The 20,519-nt window shown below is 40.5% G+C and overlaps 1 protein-coding gene across 2 annotated transcripts in view; it reads left to right on the top strand.

Moving 5' to 3' along the window:
- Positions 1 to 18,090, top strand: part of CHST3 (carbohydrate sulfotransferase 3) — a 49,371-nt gene extending 31,281 nt beyond the window's left edge. For both annotated transcript variants that reach the window (XM_088144356.1, XM_007437448.3), the window contains exons 2-3: positions 9,932 to 10,209; positions 13,543 to 18,090. In XM_088144356.1, the coding sequence (XP_088000482.1) occupies positions 10,073 to 10,209; positions 13,543 to 14,782 (1,377 nt within the window). In that variant the 5' untranslated portion in view covers positions 9,932 to 10,072 and the 3' untranslated portion in view covers positions 14,783 to 18,090. The remainder of the gene's footprint in view (positions 1 to 9,931; positions 10,210 to 13,542) is intronic.
- Positions 18,091 to 20,519: the final 2,429 nt, after the last annotated feature.

Below are 20,519 nucleotides of genomic sequence, written 5' to 3'. Positions count from 1 at the left end.
ATGTGTTACTTCATAAGAGCCAACTGATCTTCCCCATCAGAAACTCTAGAACTCATAGGACCATGCAAAATGCACGTGGGGACTTTGGCGAATAGTTTATATGAGTCTTTGATAAGTATATTTCAAAATAACTTATTGCCTGATGAAATGTGATTGCGGGGTTGAGTTTCATCAGCATACTCACAATCCCATAGTCCAAATCTCTGGATAACTCCTAACAATTGCTTCATATAAATATCGAACCAAAGGGAGAGAACCTGAAGAACCCACCATACAAATACTATGGGGTTAACAGGAATTGCCGCACTACTCTGGTGGCATTCCTGCTGATAAGACTGGAACCATCATAATATAATGTCCATACTTCCCAACCCTCTGAAGCAATCTAGCAATATCCCACAATAATGGTGCTAAAAGCTGCTGTAAGATCCAAAAGACTCAACGTGGCAACACGTTTCTCTTCCAGTGAAGGTCATAAATCAGAGCAAACACAGCATTTTTAATGCTCTGCCCCAGCCTGAAGCCAGCCTGAACTGTCTAGATAATTGGTTTCTTCTAATTTATTTATGTTTGGTGATTGTTTGCAAAAACCTCAGGTCATGGCAGCAATAGAGTCCTGAACTGGACTTCAGTGGGTAGTCTTGCCATGGATATTCCATTCTCCCAGGACAATTATCCCTGGGTTTTCCAAGACCATCCAAGAAAACAGGGACTGATCTCCCTTGTATCAGCTCAGACAGGTATGTTGGGTTGTAGAGCAGGTAATACATTAACAAAGATCCCTGTTCATTCTCTCTGACCCAATATCAAGTACAACCCCTTGCAACATCCACCTGGATGGATTGGTTTTCAGGTGAAATAATTGCAAATCCAGGAGATGACTCTGCTGGTGCTGTGTTGTGCTGACAAGCACCAAGCAAAGCAAAATGGGTAACAATTGGCCTCCTTAGATTGCCCAGCCCAGTCAGTGATACACATCAGATCAGTCCTTTCATCCCCAAATGAATGCTATCTTATTCCAGGCCTGACCTTACAACCCAAGTCTTCCTTATTATGTTTTTATTATCATGGGGTTTGGATTTGAATTCTTACGTATCAAAAATGTGCTAAGTGCCTGGGCTTGCATGACTCCGAAATCAGTCTGGATCTTTTAATATATTAGAAATTCTATTTTACAAGTAATTGCATGTAGAATCAAAGGACTTATAACAGCCAGAGGAAAGGTTCCTCTTGGATCATTGTTTTCCATCCTCTGAAATAAACCTCTTTCAACCCCCCTTGTTTCAACCCCTCTTCCCCACCCTTGGCATCACTTTTGTGGCAAGTCCTGAAACCTGGGTGGGCAGTTTTCCAACAGGGATACATCCCCGTTGCTCCCCACCCATATCTCAGCAATACATGTTAGGTCTGCACATTCATACATTATCATGCATGGAGGGTAGGGGAGTGGAGTCTTCCACTACCAGTTTCCATTTCCTTCCTTTAATTAACAAACTGCTAATAGCCAGAGTAAAAGTCTGCCCTAACGCTAATATATGGTTACCAGTGTGCTCCCAGGTACAAGTCAAGCTGCTGGTTTTTACCTATAAAGCCCTCTGTGTCACATTGCCAGGTCATTTGCAGGACCATCTATCCCCAGTTACGTCTTCCTGTCCAGGAATATCTGACAGAGTTGGAATGCTCTGGATTCCACTGCTTAGGCCAGTGTTTCTCAACCTTGGCAACTTTAAGACAGGTGGACTTCAACTCCCAGAATTCTCCAGCCAGCCATGCTGTTTTGTTCCTCAGGCATTGCACGTGGGAGACATCTGGCCCATTTGATGAGATTTATTTATTTATTGCATGCGGACTGACTTTTCCTGGCCTTTTATGTATTTGGGTGTTTCTATTTTGGGTTATGTTTTTAACAATTTGTTTTATTCTGTTGTTTTTATCAAGTCACTGTTTATTAATGATGCAGGAATGCTGAGAGGGCTATAAAATTCAATCAACTAAATAAATAAAATTAGTGCTAGCTAAAGGACTAGTCTGAGTAGCTTCTCAAGAAAAGGAATTTGTGAGCTAGGAGTTGCAATTTATCTGGAGAGCATCTAGTTCTGGGAAAATGATTTAGCTTTGTGTTATTGATTTTTTAAATCCTCTATTTTAGCCAAGTCATACTGACACAATCTTCCCTGGCAGTTGTATTTGCCATATCTCTTTACATTTTCCAAAGCAATTCATACATTAAATGCTGACACTTGAATTTATATGCCGAGAAGTCTGGCTCAGTATGGATCCCCAACACATACCCACTGACTATTTAAGAACATGCACCTGCCTGCCACATTTTATAAGATCTGTTTAAATAAAACAGCCAAGTAGAGCATGAATCAGTCCAGAGAGGACACATGGAATTTACACTGGACTGAAAACAGCTATTCTTGAGCAATTTCACCCTTGTGAATTCCACTGTGAATGGCTGAAAATACATTCCACAACCAATACATATTTTTCTTTTGTTTTTCATACATTTCCAAATTCCAAGACAATTCATGCATTCGAAGCAAATGTATTTAAGAATGCATATTTTAGAATAACATTCATTTTTAAATGCATCAATAAATATGTTTGAGAAAATGCTTTAAAAATACTTATCTACATATTTAGGTTTGGACTCTATGCAGATTGTTTAAATAGCCTTTCAGCGCTGGGAAACATGAAAGTATGGGGATAGAGATGCAGACATATAGACTTGATGTAAACTGGAAACCATTCGTACTGGCAGCAGAACATTTCTAGATATGCCTCCAATGTCTGAAGAGCTGTTCCTGTCCCCTTCAGCTGGTTTTCATCCAAAGCATTTCATCAGCATCAGCGTAAGGCTATTTTCAATGGCCATTCCAGTCTTCCACTTCAAAAGAAATTGTGCATCTTTAAGAAATGCTGTCTGCTCTCCTCTTCCTTGTCCATTTCTTTTACATTTTAATTGTATGCCATCTCAGCAAGTTTGTTCCCTTTATTTTTTAAAATCTCTGCATACAGTAGTTAGTGTATTTTAAGGTGCTTTGGAAGTAACACTAATAATAAGGCTTCTGACCCTGAGCGCGGTTAACTATAATCTTGAAAATGGCTTATGGATTGAACTAGCGTAATGCCCCAGCTTTTTAGGAAATTTGTTAAGTGAGATAGTGATATTTGCCACATTTTCTACAATCAAACATAATACAGATAGGTTTTTATATGATTCCAGAAAATGGGTATGGTGCTGTTTCTGTACTGTACTGTTCTGTACATACAGAAATTCTTTGTTTCCAAGATGTTGTTATCCCTATATTTAATTGGTTTCATACTTGTTGATAAGACATCATTTTGCACAGGGCATGCAGTGGATCAGACTATTTGGCACTGTCCACTGGGCACACTCTGGGCAGAATATTTTCCTTAGTATGCTATAAATAACGCTGAAGATACATTCCCCATTTTTGTTCTCTCTTCCTTTAATGGTTTCTCCTGGTTGGTGTGGTGCTTGCTTTTATTTTTTGTAAAGTACATACTAATGTTTACTGACTTTCAAACTGGATTCCGTAGGCTGCCTGGCTTTCTTTTCGGACAGAAGAACATGGTATGCCTTTTTATAAGTAAAACATAGTTCCCTGCCCTTGCTGAGATTTCTTGGCAATAAAAATCCGGTCACACATTTTTGCTTGGCAATAACAGTACATCCATTATTGTCTCTGGATAATTTAGCTTGAAATTTAAAGGGGTTTGGGAGGATTACATAATGGTGTAACTAGGAAATTTGCTCAAAATTTTTTCTGGGATCGGTAACAAACCGTTGAGAGTTGAAATAACACCATGTACAGAAATCAAATTAAATGCTGATTTTTCATTGAGAACCCTGACCCATTAGGTTCTGTTATACAATAAATGCATGCTTTTCATGGCAATTCCATATTTTGTCCAATAGCATGGGATAGAATAAAGTATTGGGACCTGTTCAACCAAAGGCCAAGATCTTCAATTTTCTGGCCCTATGAAGTGTGGAGTCCTTGGAGTTCTCTGAGCTTGGTTGTTTTCTTGCAAACATTTTGTTACCCGGCTAGGTAACATCTTCAGTGCTAGAATGGAATGGAATTCTAGCACTGAAGATGTTACGTAGCCGGGTAACAAAATGTTTGCAAGAAAACAACCAAGCTCAGAGAACCCAAGGACTCCACAGTTCAACCCTGAGCTACACATAGTCTCTTCTATTGGTCTAGCAAGTGTTTAGTATCTTTTTAAATCTGTTTGCAAAAAGTCTCAGTCTGGATGTTTATTTGGAAGTTCCTCAGTTTAAATAAGGACTTGCAAATGAGCATAGGGTTACAGCCTGATTGGCTCAATGACAAAAGGGCTAAAAAGTGTTTTTATCTAAATTGGTTTTGAAAAGAAGTCCTCATCTTCCTGGCTTAGCTGCTCACTACCTAGATTCAAGCTGTTGTGTGGTGCTATAATGGTAAACTGCCAATGAAGCTGTAAAATGCAGATTTATCTTCATTTCTCAGCTCTTAAAAATAAAACACACTGACATGTTTTTGCAGTTTGATGAAGGGAGGAGAGTTTTTGCTCTTAAATTCTGCCTGTAGTCAGATAGCAGAATAAAGTATCTCCAGAAGGCAGGCTCGCTCGGTGTGTTGCCTACCTGTAAGAGATGCAGTTTCTCTCATGGGAGCAGAAGTGCCAAAATAGGTTCCAACTCTATTTAGACGTGCAGTTGGGATTCCCCAGCCTTGATGTTTGTTACTGATCTGGGGAATCTGACAACCAAACTACATACAGACAAGCACATCATTCAACTAGGGCCAGTCATTTGTGATAAAGAACAGCAGAAAATAGAGAAAATTCAGGCGGACAGATTGGGTGTGCAAAATGAAAGCAGGAGCATTTTTCCACTGTGCTGTTTGCCCACTGAATATATTCCTTTTAGCTGCTATTTGCTCTACAGTAGGGGAAAGTATCAAATAATATCTTTCAAGAAAAATAAATTCAGAGCTATTTTGCCAGGAAAACAGCTTTTAAAAAATGTTGCTTTTAATATAGAAAGCAGGAAAACAAAAACCAGATAAAAAGAGCAAAAGAGAATTTTTGAAAAAATGAACCAAAAAAAAGAAAGAAAGAAAAGAAAACATGTTGAAATACATATATATATAAAGCAAAAAGCTCAAATCATAAACAACAAATTAAATTTCAGTTGGACTTTCCACAATGATAGAAGCCCAGTTCATAGTAAACCTATGTGCTCCATCCAGGGTTTTAAAACTCAATCCAGAGTTATTTAGACTTTGATAGGCACCAAATTTTGGGAATACAATTTAACATTACATTTACATCTCTAAGCCGTATTTTTTCCCTCAAAATTCTATGAACAATCTTACAACTATTAAACCAAAATAGCTTTCCACCAAAAAAATAGAGTTAATGAAAGGTCGTATTAGACCATCTTGGTTAGTCTAGCTCTTAGTTAGACTGCTGCAATTCACTTTATGTGGGACTGCCCTTGAAGATGACACAAAAGCTGCAGTGGGCACAGAATACGGTGGACTGTTTTCTGATCAGTGTTAGCTGCTTTGGCAGAATAACACCTGATCTGGAGGAGTTGCATTAGCTGCCAATAACTTCTGGGCCCATTTCAAGGTACTGGTGATTATCTATAAATGCCTTTATAGCTGGGCCCTGATTACCTCTGGAACTGTCTTCTTCATGTAGAATCTGCCCATTTGGATACCAAACTAAAAAAAAAATCAGGGTTTGGGACCTGGAGAACAACATTCTCAGCAGTAGCCCCCTCTGGAACAGACATGCCCCTACCCTGATGGCATTTTGCAAAATGGCGAAAACAGTCCTTTTTAGAAGGGCATTTGGGTTTGCTTGTCAGCAGCAACAGGGTTTGCTAAACCTTTTATTAGTACTATTTATTGGTTTTTAATGGGCTTGGTTTTATGAGTATTTTATTTATTGCATTTGTTGTAAGCTGCCTAGAAATTGAGAATTGGTGGCATACAAATATTTGTAAATAAATATTATTTTCAACTGGAATTGTGAGCAATGGGCATGGTGGCAAATGAGGACAATGATAGTTGTAGTGAATACTTCTGGAGGGCAAATTGTAAAAGGTTGCAATATGGAAAATCCTCCCCCCTCCACAGCTGGCTCAGTACTAGCAGTGTGCCTGCAGATGAAGAACAGAGAGATCACGATTTTTTTTTTTTGAATGAATGGAGAATGTGGACAGCTGTTCAGTGAAGTGTAATCAAATAACTCCTTTCAAAGAACGGGTGGTTCCTGCCTCCATGGGATTCTGTTTTCAGGATGTGCCTTAGCTCTAGGCCCCCTCTTCTCATTTGCAGATCAGAGTAAAGCCTTTGGCTTCTGCAAATAAACAGCTGGTTGGAGGGACAAGGTGTGCTGGCAGAATGTAGAGAGTTGCATTGCAGAGCTTGGGGCAAAGGGTTCTGTAAATTGGAAGGGCTGCTGTCAGAGGGGAAGTACAGCAAGGAGCCTTTTGAGGAGATTTATTTTGGAAACAGAGAAATGTAAAGAGCAGAGGTTGATGGATGCTCTCAGCAGCTGCTTCTCCTAGACAGGATGGAGGTTACAAAGAGAAGGAGGCCCCTGTTTTTTTAATTGCTCTCGCTGAGTTGGAGCCTTGTTCCTAAAGCAGAAAAGAATGGCCTTCAAGCCCTTGATGTAAACACCAGGTCTCCATATGCTGAACATTCCAGATATTTCCTCTGTTGTTTAAGTAGCACACTCAAAAAATCACAGATGACTGTAAATTTTCACTGCAGTGCAATGTGACATTTCCTATCCATGTTAATCAATGGATGCCTGTCTCTGCAAGAATCCTATCCGGTTCTTCCTTGGTTATAATCTTATAGATGTTTATCTGGGAATAAGCTCTACTGAATACATGGGGAAAACAGATTTTTTTTTCTGTTAAAAAGTGGGTGAAATGGTGAAATGCTAGGGGTTATTATGTTTTATCCACTTTTTAAAAAATCTGTGTGAAGTCAACCTCAGGCTGCTATTTTACACTAGTATTTTCCCTAATGTAGCAGTCAAGAAATATGCTGCAGACTAATGCTTGATAGAGCAGCCATGAAGACCTTGGAAAGATTTTCAGATGCCGGGATGTGTCTATACCTACAAAGATCAGAATAGTGCAAGCCATGGTATTCCCTGTGACACACTATGGAAGCAAAAGTTGAACTTTGAAGAAGCAGGATAGGATGAAGCAGGATATTGATGTTTTTGAACTTTGGTGTAGGAGAAGACTCCCAAGAATACTGTGGACAGCCAAGAAAACAAACTAATGGATGTATTGTCGAAGGCTTGGATCTTTGAATAATCAACCCAGAGTTCTCACTAGAGGCACAAATGACCAGGCTCACATTATCTTACTTCACACATATTATGCAAAGATCTATCTCTCTAGGGAAGGTTCTAATGCTGGTAAAGGTGGAAGCAAAGAGAAGAAGAGGACAACCAGCAGCAACGTTGATGGACTCAGCTACGGTGGCAAGTGGGTGCACTTTAGAAGATCTGAAAGACCAGGTTAGCGACAGATCATCATGGAGGATATCTCTTTATTGGTCACTAAGACTTGACACTGATGTGATGGCACAGTTTTCCCTAGTGACAGCTCAGACTTGGAAACTAGCTCATTTGGACAGAATTGCTGTGGGCCAATTACAAGGCACAGGAGTTGAGTGCCCTCTCCAGCCAATATTTCTCTGTATCTGTCACCTCATGCTTTATTGGAGCCAATATCTAGTTCTGCTTGATGGTCTTTGGGTTTCTCCAGGCATCCTATCCTACCTGAATTGTAGTTTCTAAAATACTATTTTCATTTTTAAACATTAAACGAGGGACATGTATGCTACTGAAGGGGGGGGGGTTGCCTTTGCAGCTGCGCTAGGAAAACACCATTAGCTCGAAGCGAGAGGGACACGTATGCAGGATACCTTGAGGGTATCCAGGAAAGGGTCTACAGCTAAACCGGTTCAAACTGCCTTGTCCCTGTAAACTATAAAAACTGAGCTTGCATTTCCATTGGCGTGGCACACCCTGGCATATCTGCTGCCTATGCTTTGGGTTGCTGACCACCCAGCTGTCAGGCCTAGCCCAAGGAACTCCAAGAGACCATGCAAATTCAGTCCAGCTATGTTTATTAGCTACAACCTCTAGCAAGAATCTTCCCAGACTAAAACCCCAGTTCCCAAAGTCCTCCAGCCACAACAGTGTGAATTCCTCAGGGAGGTGCCAGTCTCATCCTTTTGTTCCTCCCACGCGGTTCCAGTGAGCTAAGAAAATGCTTATCTCCCTGAGCTTGGCCTTCATAATTCCATTCCATCACACCAGCTTCCTTTACTCGGCCGAATAAAGTGCTGTTTCTTTCTAAGAGCCTCCTCCTGAATTCTTGGCATTGGATTTCTCTGGGATTCAGGGTTGCAAACCTTACACTACAAAATAAAGTGCAGCTATTGTTGTCTGAATTTCCAAGAATGCTTCTGGGCCTTACATAGAGTCCACAAGCATCCTTAGAAAAATGAAAATGTGACTTCAACCCAATTTTTTTTTTTTTTTTTTGACAACGTACTTGCCTGGTAAAAAAAGAAAAGAAAAAATAAGCTGGAATTGGTAGGAAGTATCTTAAATGGGTTAAACAGAACAGTAGGAATCATCTTCATCTGTCTCCTGGTAAGGAGGTTTTTGATGTCTGAACATGTGCACTGTGGCCAGTTGTTTTGCAAAATCTGCACTATATGCTCTCACAATTTCAACTATACCTGCAAATCCAGGAAAGTTAGGGGCATCTACATTAAACTTGTGGCTTGTTTAGATTTAATTTGGTGCAATATGTGTATCCAGCTACTGTTGTTTTTAAGACATGGTTTATGACATAGTATTGCCAAGTGAGAAGGCTGTCTGTTTCCATTCCTCAAGGAAGTGCTAAAGGTGGGAGGAATAATCTGGCTGTAGAGACACAAAAGGCTTCACTGCACTCTGTTTGTTGGAGCAAAATGCTCCCTAGAAGGTAATTACTAGCTCATGGTGTCTCTTTCGCAGAGGTAGCAACTTTAACATTATCATGATTAATCATTTTCTCTTTAAACATACTAGTTAATATATCTAAAAAGAATCAGTTTGTTTTCTTTTGCTTCTTTTGAAAAGTTTGTCTTAGGTGTAAAGTATACTGGACCACTATTGGTTCTGCCATATGTTATTGCCTGTTTCTCCATTCCAGTAGCTGTTTTAATGAAACCATTGATTGAAGGCAGTCTGACTCTTAAAGCAGCAGCATCTTTTTTTCCCCCAGGTTCCCACTGAAAGCCTGAAAAAAATTGAGCTACTTTTATGAATAGTTGAGAGTTTGCGGAAGATCTGAAACATATAATTGCTAGAGTACGCACTGTCCTCTTAATTAACGGCTGCTTTACCATGCCTAATGATTTTATTAGCCATGATGAGAAAGCTAGAGCATTGATTCTGAGAAAATTAATGAGGAAAACATCCCCCCGAAAAACAGAAGTGGGGGAACCAACAAGATCAGGTTACAGCTTTTAGTATTATTGCATGCTGTAATAGTCAGCTGTATTACAAAAAAAACCCTTCCATATAAATAAAAGAATAAGCATGTGAGGGGAAAGGTCAAAATGTTGTTGGTCTGTGGTTTAACTTACTGTGCGAAACCATCCCTTGTGATATGCAAAGCATGGTTGGTAGCTTGACAGGTATGAACTCAGTCACTGTAAATTAGTGGACGTATCAGGATGAATGCAAATCACAGCATAATTGCGAGGCCAGCAATTGTCTAAGAAAAGGCACGAATGCACATGCACTTATTTATTTGTCCCTAAACCTAATGAGAGGACGCTCAATCCATTCTACCTTCTCTTTCTTTCTGCAGGACAACATCTCCAGATGACGGGAAACTAATCCCCGACACTGTTTTCCATACTGCTGAAGAACCACAAGACAAGGAAGGTTTTATTTTCCGTCCGTGAGGGAACTTTCTCTGGCAAACTGTTGAACAATATATTCTTTTCCCATGGATAAAGTTCTCACAATGCCTCAAGACGCCTGGGAGCTGTTGCACCGCCTGAGGATGAAGAGCAAGTACGCCATTCTTCTGGTCTTTGTGGTAGCCCTTGTCATAATTGAGAAGGAGAACAACATCATCTCAAGGTAGGGGGAAAGGAAAAGAGGCTGTGCTGGAAAAGAGGCTTTCTCGGTCTCCTTGTCTGGCCTTCAGGCTGCCCACTCTATCTTATCGAGCTTGCAAGTCTCAACTTGCTATCACCAGTTCACCAGTCTTTTGGAACAAGGTAAATATTGGCATTTCCTAGTCTGAATTAAGTTGCATCTTTATTCAGATGGCTCTTTCAAGCATGGCTACCTACATAAGATGGACATGCATTCACATATCAATTATCAATCAATAATGCTTTATTGTTCAGGCCAAAGGAAATAAATACTTGTACAAAACTAACCAAGGAATAGATAACTTGTACATATCTGTACCTTCTAGCTGAGTTCTCATATCACAAGCATGATTTGTTAAATAAGCCACATTTGGCTGGATTTGTGTAACATAGTAAGCCGGAAAGCACTCTTCACAAGCCACAGTGGCTAGATTCACATGAAGTCAACACCAAACAAGCCACATTATGGATTAATTCTATATGTTGGCCTAGTCATTCTCTTACTTCCTGTATATTACAGTAGTTGATACACATGTTACTTAATATAGGTTATAAGATTAGCCTGATGCAAATAATAATCTTTGAGGGGAACCTCAACCGATGTCAGTAATCGTAGCTTTTTTCAGCTTTACATGATAAACTGCCCTAATCAAAATTCACTCCTTTGCTCTTTAAGATCCTCTTCTGCAAATCTGTTTTGTACGATGGTTCTAGCATTTTTTTTTTCTGTAAGGATCTTACAGAAAAAAGAGAGTTCAGGTAGATAGGCCCACCCAGAGGCTAACCCAGTTCAGTGTTAACCAATGGGTAGATCTGGCTGACCTAAGCAGGATTTTACTGCATATTGAGTTGTGCGGTTCTATTCCTGGATCATTTTGTCAGTATAGTAGACTATTTCATTTAAAGAAGCGTTTTAGACCTTGCTTTTCTCCTGTAACCACCTCTGTCCAGGTCCCATTATCGGATACAGTCATGGGAAGGGTATGCCAGGTCTGTAATATTTTATTAAGTTTGGACTCGGTAGTACAGAGAGATCATGTTTTCTTTTTCATCCATCCATTTGAACTTGGACAGTTGTAGAATTTTGGGGACTGACATCATAATATTCATTCCCATAAATGTCCTTTTCTTTTTCTGGCGTCAACAAGTAGTATTTGCAGTAAAATGTACTTTGGTTTTCTGTGGCACATGCTGTGGCCTCCCTGTTATATATTTTTCACCTGTGGTCCCCTGGAAATATCCTAGGGCCCCCAAGGGGCCTTATGGTGCCTGTTTGAGAACTGCTGGTCTAAAGCACACACTTCATCATATCTCCTGGTTGCTATACTTCACCAGTAAAACATTTAAATGTAAAAAAATGTAAAAGAAAATCAAGCACACATTTTGTATTTTGTTTTCTTTCCCAACTTGTTCTATCAAACTTTTAAAGCAAAAGAGCAACTTCTTAAATATGTTTTAAATCATTACTTTTGATTTTGACTTGTGTTTTGGCTGAACAGCTTTCTTGGCACATGGTGTGGTAACTACTGTATTCCTCAAATCCCTCTATATCCGCTGTGAGGGAGAAAGTCACAGCTCCTCTCCTTTCATGGAAGAGAGTTGAGAAGAATTCACGCCTCCCTTGTTTGTTTGGCATACAGTAGTTGCTTCTGCAGCATCATGAGGTGCAAAGCAGACTCTGTGTCAATTCCTACATTCTTGAAAAGACACTAATGCCAGGTCTGTAATATTTTATTAAGTTTGGACTCGGTAGTACAGAGAGATCATGTTTTCTTTTTCATCCATCCATTTGAACTTGGACAGTTGTAGAATTTTGGGGACTGACATTATAATATTCATTCCCATAAATGTCCTTTTCTTTTATTTAAGACCCAGATTACTGCACAGTGTGCTATTTTCACATTTTCTCTTTATTTTCCCCAACCTTCAAATGCTTTAATGTCCCCTACACTAGCATTCACCATCCCCAGCCCTTTCTCTGGTTACCTTTTCCAATTTATAAACCTCTACCATGAGGTCCTTGACTCCTTTCCATTTCTTCAGTACACGATATAATGCAATACATTATCAACTCACAAAAATGACGCTCTCCATTAAACAGTATATTTGAGGCCTGCATGCAAATTTTATCCAAGTGTGATCATGCAAATTTATGTAAATAGAGATTGTGCAAAGTAATAATTGCATAAGTTTAGTAGTTGCTTTTTGTTAAAAGGACAAGGAAATGCAAGTCCTACCATGGGTAGGAATCAATCAACTTTAAGCTACCTAGTGGAGGTCTCTCTCTGAAGAAGTATTTGATTTTTTTAAAAATAAAATTTGTAAGTATTTACAGGATTCTTCTATGTACATCTTTACTTTTTGGTTCAGATTCTATGGGTATTCCATTTTGAATACATAATTTTATCATCTATTTTCTAAACATTCATCCTGGTGCCATAAAAGATTACCATAATGATTCTATTTTTGGCAAGAATCCATCTGCAATGTTAATCTAGGGTAGATGGACCCTTCAAACTTGACACTGAGCACCAAAATTCGTGAAACTCATAGAATTATTATGATAATCTTTTATGGCACCAGGACTGAATGTTTAGAATATTTATACAACCAGAAGCAATAATAATAACTTATAATTGCAAGTAAGTACAGAAAAACATTTCCATTCCCTCTTGCTACCACTGACTGACTGACTGACTGACTGACTGACTGACTGACTGACTGACTGACTGACTGACAGACAGACAGACAGACAGACAGATAGATAGATAGATAGATAGATAGATAGATAGATAGATAGATAGATAGATATCAGTTTATATTGCCACAGCTGGTCCTTACAGGGCAATCATTTAGAATGGCAATTGCCAAACAGGCTTGGGAAATTCTTAAAATGTTGCCAGGATCTTTTGAGAGGTTATCAGATTTCAACAAAAGAATGAGGTAGGCTCCCATTAAAAGCAACAGTTTGGTGCTCCCTCTTTTGTTTAGCAATGTGCTAAATACATTGAATGTAGTGTGTGATCTGGGCCAGATTCACTGTGATGAGAACCCACACATCTATAGCCACCTCACTGTAAGTTAAACATCTTCCTAGGATATGCTAAGTTCCTTGCAATCCAGGGAGATCCTGTGGAAGATGCTCAGCCGTTCCTCAGCAGACAGTTGAATGGGGCAGGTGATTCTGAATGTAGAAGAGAAGAATCCTGCCTTGGTTTAAAAAACTGTTCTATCAATCTCAGAATAACATGCATGCTCTCTCTTTAAATGTCACTGCTATTATTAGTCTTGATTATTGTATTCTTTCTCTTCACAGGGTTTCAGACAAACTAAAGCAGTCTCCACAGTCCCTGCCGGAAGCCAACAGCACTGATTCCGGACTGATGCAGCCAGAGAATGGCTCCCTCTTGTCCCTCAGTGCACTGGATTTGGCCTTCTCCCAACTTAAGCACCGGTTGCAGAACATCACTTTGCAGCTTGGTGGTACTCTGCTGGCCCCCACTCAAAGGACACGAAAACATGTTCTCTTAATGGCCACCACCCGTACCGGCTCTTCCTTTGTAGGGGAATTCTTCAACCAGCAGGGCAATATTTTCTACCTCTTTGAACCACTGTGGCATATAGAAAGGACCGTGTCCTTCGCTTCTGGTGGTGCTAATGCTGTGGGATCAGCCCTTGTCTACAGAGATGTTTTGAAGCAGCTCTTCCTCTGTGACCTTTACATTTTGGAAAACTTCATAATCCCATTCCCAGAGGATCATCTGACTCAGTTTTTGTTTCGGCGTGGTTCAAGTCGCTCTTTGTGTGAGGAGCCTGTTTGCACACCATTTGTCAAGAAGGTCTTTGAGAAGTACCACTGCAAGAATCGTCGCTGTGGCCCCCTGAATGTGACTCTGGCAGTGGAGGCCTGCCTACAGAAAGAGCATATGGCACTTAAGGCAGTTCGAATTCGACAACTGGAATTCTTGCGTCCATTAGCTGAAGATCCCCGCCTGGACTTGAGGATAATTCAGTTAGTGCGGGATCCTCGTGCAGTGCTGGCCTCTCGCATGGTGGCTTTCTCAGGTAAGTATGAAACCTGGAAGAAATGGGCTAATGAAGGTGCAGCAACCCTTAATGAGGATGAGGTCCAGAGATTACGGGGCAACTGTGAAAACATCCGGCTTTCAGCTGAACTTGGTTTAAAGCAGCCAGCATGGCTCCAGGGTCGCTACATGCTAGTCCGCTATGAGGACATTGCCCGGTCACCCCTCCAGAAAGCCAAGGAGATGTATAAATTCACTGGAATCACTCTCACCACGCAGGTGGAGGACTGGATCCGGAAAAATACGCAGGCCCCTCAAGATAGCAATGGCATCTACTCCACCCAGAAAAACTCCTCTGAACAGTTTGAGAAGTGGCGATTCAGCATCCCCTTCAAACTCGCCCAGGTGGTGCAGAATGTCTGCACTCCAGCCATGAACCTGTTTGGCTACAAGCTGGCCAACAGTGCTGAGACTCTTACAAACAGATCCATCAGCTTGCTAGAAGAGAGGAGGAACTTCTGGGTCACGTAAAGGTTGCCTTCATTGGTGGATTTTTTCGATCATAGCATTCTGTGAGTTGAGAAAGAGAGAATGCAAAAATATATAGATTGAGGAGGGAACACATGGGCAGGAAGGGTTGGGGGAGAAGCCATCCTTGGCTGTTTGGCTTCAGCTTGTCTTGACCATTCAAGCAAGGTGCTTTTGGCTTTTTCCAGAAGCAGGCATCACTTGCTGACATATTTGAGACTCCCAGGTGGATTATAACGTGACCACAAACATTGACATGAAGAAGTATTCTGAAGCTGACACAAAGTAGAGGATTCAACACTGTGTTTCAGTGTCCCTACCTCACATCCACATCATTTGGTTGGAGATGTTATCTCTCATCGTCACCAAACATCCAAAGAGAGTGAATGTTTTATATTTAAAATAAATTTAACACTTGGAAGAAAAACATAGGTTTCTAAACCTGCAGAGAAGATGTGAGAGAAGCAGAGTGTTGCACTGATCTTGTCTCAGCCTTAAAGAATCTGTCAAGCAGATATTTGGGAAGAGAGGAAGGGAAGGAAAGAAGCTTATTTAGCCCAATTGACAGGAAGAAAGCTGACTGCTTCATTGTGTAGACAGAGATTGTTTTGTACACATTCTCCCTGAAACCCTCAGATAAATTGATGCCTTGTTTAAACTGAGGAGGTGTGACTGGTTCACACAGTTCCTTGGGGAAGGGACCCATGGCATAGAGCTGAAGTGGCTCTACCCGTAAGCATAAGACTTTGGGCTACACACAATTTCAGGCACTTTGTGTGTTTAAACTCAGCGCTTTGAGTGACAGGTTTGAAGCAAACAAGCAATGACCTATTCTAAGAGAATGGAACAACAGTCATCCTATATCTGTGAATATCAGCTTTTCTTATGCCATTAGTTGTTCTGCTGCCCAGTGGCCTTTCTTTTTTTAAGTCTGTTGTCTGCTTTTCTTACCTCTGAATCAGTCGTATTGATTCTCGTCCGGTGTCTGGGACACTAAAGAGAAGAATGCCGCTTTCTCATTTAGTGAAAGAAAGTTGTGGTTTTAATTGCATTCTTCTCCTTTAACCCTATAATCGGGTTTGTGTTCTTTAAAGTGACATTGGAAACTGCTAGGACTTCCCCTCTGTAATTTTTGCGGGAAAGTTTTTCTCCAGACCACATCTATTGAAGCAGAAAGAGGAAGTCTTGGAAAGGAGGGAGCAAGCAGACTTGGTCAAGAGCAAGGCAGCAGGAATGATTTTTGTAAAAGCAAGAAACAGGATCTCTGACTGCCACCCTAGAATTCTTCTTACTCATTTCTGGTTTAAGAGCTTTGCTTGTTATTTTCATTGGTTGCTTCCAGAAGCAAACGTCTACTGAATTTCATTTAGCTGTTAATCTGGAGCACTTATTAACATGGTAGAAGGTATAGCCTGAGTGGGAATTTGGAATTTCATCCCAGATACACGTGCTTCACAAGTGAAGCCATGCCAGGATTTTGATTGCATAAATAAATGCATGCATGCATGCACTGGCCTAGGGCAACCAAACCTGGTGTTCTCCAAACCTGGTTGGACTACAAACCCCACCCCCACCAATTCCCAGGTATTTTGTTTAAATGGTAACATTTTCAACATTGGGAATGTTGACATGGATTTTCACGCATCACTGAGTTGATAAATGGATGGATTAACATCAGGGCCTGAACACACACACACACACACACACCCCCTCCAAAGAATAGTAGTATGTTTGTCACCTCTCTGTGCAGATTCATTAACAACCAGAGTTCCTCATGGTGCTACTGATTGTCCTGCAGTGCTAATTTAACACCTAGCAAAAAAACAAAAAAAAACCATTTTTTCTGCAGCAGGAAGAACATTCAATGCTTCAGCTGTTTTTGTCCCTCATCCTTAAACAAAACACAAAAGGCAATCATTCAAATAGCCATTTCTTTTCTTTTTCTTCTTTTCCATGGAGCGCTGCAGTGAATAAGCGACCACATTTGTTTTGATTCACTCAAAGTCACAAAGATCGGCATGACCGTCATTCTGTTTCATGGCATTGATTGAGTGAATAGGAATGGGCTTTGCGTTGATGTGGCAAGAATGTGTAACGATGAGTTTGCCTTTCCCTCTTGTTTGCCTGCAAGAAAAAGTACCTGCTTCCAGACATAACAGCATATGATAATGCAGATTTATTTCTGAATAAAGTGGTTCTGAGATACCATTTAGTTCCTCCAAGTGTTGGCCAAAATCAGAACCTTAAGGCTGTACAGCCCCACTGGATGTCTGAATTGCAGACAAAGCTGGATTTTCTACAAAGTATCAAGAAGGAAAAAGATGGCGCGTCAGCTAACATCCCCACAATTGATTCCATTCACATTTGTGATATGGCTTTCCCACTTACTACTTCACTGGTAGTATTTATTTGAAGGGTAAGTAGTGGCTGGTTCACATATTCAGATTAATTGGTAAAGTGGTGCCATTTCTACATGATTCATACAATGTGTCAACTTACTCTCAACTATAAGTCATAGCAGTCTTTCAGTTGGTGGCCTGCTCCATCTCTGTTAATTCATTGCAAGGATGCATTGTCTTCTCGCACCAGGTGGGTGCTCTTGCACATAACTTTTTGTCTGCAACAAGCCTTTCGGATATCCCTGTGTAACCTTGGATATGCTCTACTTCAGGACTACATCCAATTCTCTTAGATGGAGTGTGTTGAAATATTCTGTCCGTCCTACAAAAACATTCTGAATTAGATGTTTCAACCAGCATTGTATTTACTGTGCAACAGTGTTTTCCTTTTGTGATAGACTATTTTTATGTTTCTCGGTGTGGTGGTGGTGGTGGAGCTTGGAAATTTATCTTAATTTTTTTATGATTATTTATGTCAAAGAGCTAGGGCTTGATAAAGCCACAACTTCCTGCCTTATTTTGAAATTTCTGTTCTTTTCTTTTTGAATGCTGTAAACTCTGCAGTTTGTTAATTTATTTATTGTATGGAGAAGATAACAGTTGCTTTATTAGAAGGAATCAAAAGTGCACAAAAATAAAAGCAATTTTCCCAAGAATCAGAGCTCAAATTCAATTAAATTAAGAATGGCTCTAGTTAAATAAAATGGACTTATGTTTTTCTTTTTTAAAATGCAACCCTTTTAACATTAGGAAGGGCTCCATTTAAAGGAAGGAACAGTATGGGAAACAATTACATTTCATTATCCCTGTATAACCTTGGAGCATTAAATAACAGTATCCGGAAACTGATAAGAGAAGCCATATGCTTTCCTAAATATATTTTCTATATCCTCAGTTCAACATAAACTTTTCTGCTGCACAGAAGAAAATGGTCTGTTATTTCCTTAAAAAAGAAAAACACATAGTTGCCATCATATCGACGTTTTAAAGAAAGTGTGCACAATATGGTGCATACGATGCCCTTTTATTTTTTTAAAAAACAACCTTAAAATTTAGTGAAATTTTGGAGAAAGGAACAATATCGTATGCAGTTTTATAGCACCAGCACCAAAACTCGGTGCACATTTTTGCAGCAAAGCCAACAGGGCTTACATATTCCTGCATTTGCGAGGTTTGTGGTCAGAGTCTGTATTTTTCCTTCCTGCATGAGGGATTGGTGGATCTGAAATCAAATGATCTGTGTTTTGTATACAGTTCTGCCTGCAGTTGGCAAAGGTCAGGATGCAGTGAGAGTCTAGAGTGGATCCTCTTTCTCTGGACAACCATCTTGCTAATTCTGGAACCAATTAATTCTCATTCCCCTTTTTGCATTTTGGCAGCCACAGAGGTTTTCGGTTCTGCAAGGCTGAGGGTATTTTTATAGAGACGTTTATTTAAATGGATATTGACACTGTGCAGTCATACGAAGTTTTGTTGGCTTCAGGGACAGAGTCCCTGGCAGTGTTCCTAATTCCAAGAAGGATGGAAAACAGGCCTAACTTGGGATTCGGTCTCAGTGTAGGAGCAGCAGACCCATCGAGGAAGATGGACAAGAAATCCACAGGCAGTTCTTTGGGGATCCCACCAAACGGCTTCTCTTCTACAACTCCAAGGATAGACAGAGTGTTCCAGTCTTCTGCTAAGTCAATCATTTGACCATCTTTGGTACAAGGGCATCCTTCAAGGGTAGTATATTTATTTACGGAAGACTTTTAAAGAAATTTAGTGAACGTATCTCCAATCTGGGAGAGAGGGAAAGAGCCCCTGACCTTTTTTAAATAAAAGGGAATAGCTTTGAGATATTCAACCCACTAAATTATAGCAAGGCAGGTTTCCCAACTCGTTCTGCCCCTTTGTGTTTTCTGATGGTGCTCTAATGCAGTGTTTCTTAACCTCAGCAACTTTAAGATGTGTGGACTTGAACTCCCAGAATTCCCCAGCCAACCTGGCAGGCTGGGGAATTCTGGGAGTTGAAGTCCACACATCTTAAAGTTGTTGAGGTTGAGAAACACTGCTTTAACAAATAGAGTTGGTCCAAGAGAATGGGAAATAAAATCAGCAATGGATTCATTTGCTGTGTGGCCTCCTGAAGATAGCTGTTTCCAGGCAGTGCCAACAGGTCCTTGTCAGCTGTCAGGAGATCTTTAGCAAAGTTGCCGTTTTGGAGATTTACGGAAAGGCTACGGGTGTAGCTTCTCTCAAATAAAAGGCAATTGCTAACGGATTAAAAGAGATTTGAAAGAAACCATGCCAGGATCTTGAACCCATCACTGAAAGGCTATATAATAGATATGCAAAGCATTTGGAAGATGTTTTACAGCATGTATTAGTGTGAAAGGAGCACCTCCCTTCCAAACAGTAAAGCAGCTACACTCTCTGGAAGGCTTCCCCCACCACCAGTAGAAAGATGTCCCTAGGTGTCTCCATGTGCACATCTGCTGGTGGTCCAAGAGGAAGCAGGCAGGGGAGTGTTCAGAGCAACCATACATGCTGTGCAAAAGCTACAGGTGCCGTAACGAGCCGGTGTGTAACCCTTGGGTCCATGGGTCAACAATTTGGCTGCCTGAGTAGCAATCCTCCTCCTTCCAAACTAACTCCAACAGGCAGGCACCCAGTCCTGTTTGATTACCACAGTCAAATAGCAAATTAATAAAGAATAGAATAAAAATTCAGTCCACTCTCTCATACCCAGCAGTTCCCTTCCCATTCTTTAGACCCACCTGGAGAAATTGAACCCTGGGTCCTTTAAGCCAAGTAGGTATGAGGGACATTGGAGGGGGTGGGGGGAGGTGTTGCAATCTGTACCCAATAGGTTCCTGTTGCAAGAATGTGGAAGTTGTTGCAAGCAAGTCTTAGCAACAGCAAGCACATTTTTACAGTTCTGACTTTGCCTCACTTCCTGGTCCATAGGTGTGGCTTAGCAGAAGCAACTGCTTGGGAATTCTCTTGAGTGGAGCAGTAACACTACTTACTGGTTCCTATTCCAGCACAAACTGACACCCAGTTGTAGCCCCCAAACTACATTCTGAGTCAACAAATCAATCAGGGTTCTTTGGCACAACCACAGTTAAGCAAAGTGGATTTGTGCAAAGTGTCCTTTTCCCTTCTTCCTCCCAGTGTGGTATTTTTCAGTTACATTGACCACCAGGAGGCACCACGGCATCAGTTCATCCCTTATTGAGATTTTTCAGATGCAGGTAGTCAGATGTTGTTCTAGGGGGTTCAAACCCTTTATCCATATCTCTGTAATCGTCTTATGTAAACAAACCCTAACCTAAAGCAATTGGATTCAGTATTGTTGG

Source organism: Python bivittatus, unplaced genomic scaffold (genome assembly GCF_059951505.1).
Source record: "Python bivittatus isolate LINGU-HERP-01145 unplaced genomic scaffold, Pbiv_v1 ctg000400_np1212, whole genome shotgun sequence".
Classification (NCBI taxonomy): domain Eukaryota; kingdom Metazoa; phylum Chordata; class Lepidosauria; order Squamata; family Pythonidae; genus Python; species Python bivittatus.
This window is presented reverse-complemented; position numbering and strand designations above follow the sequence as displayed.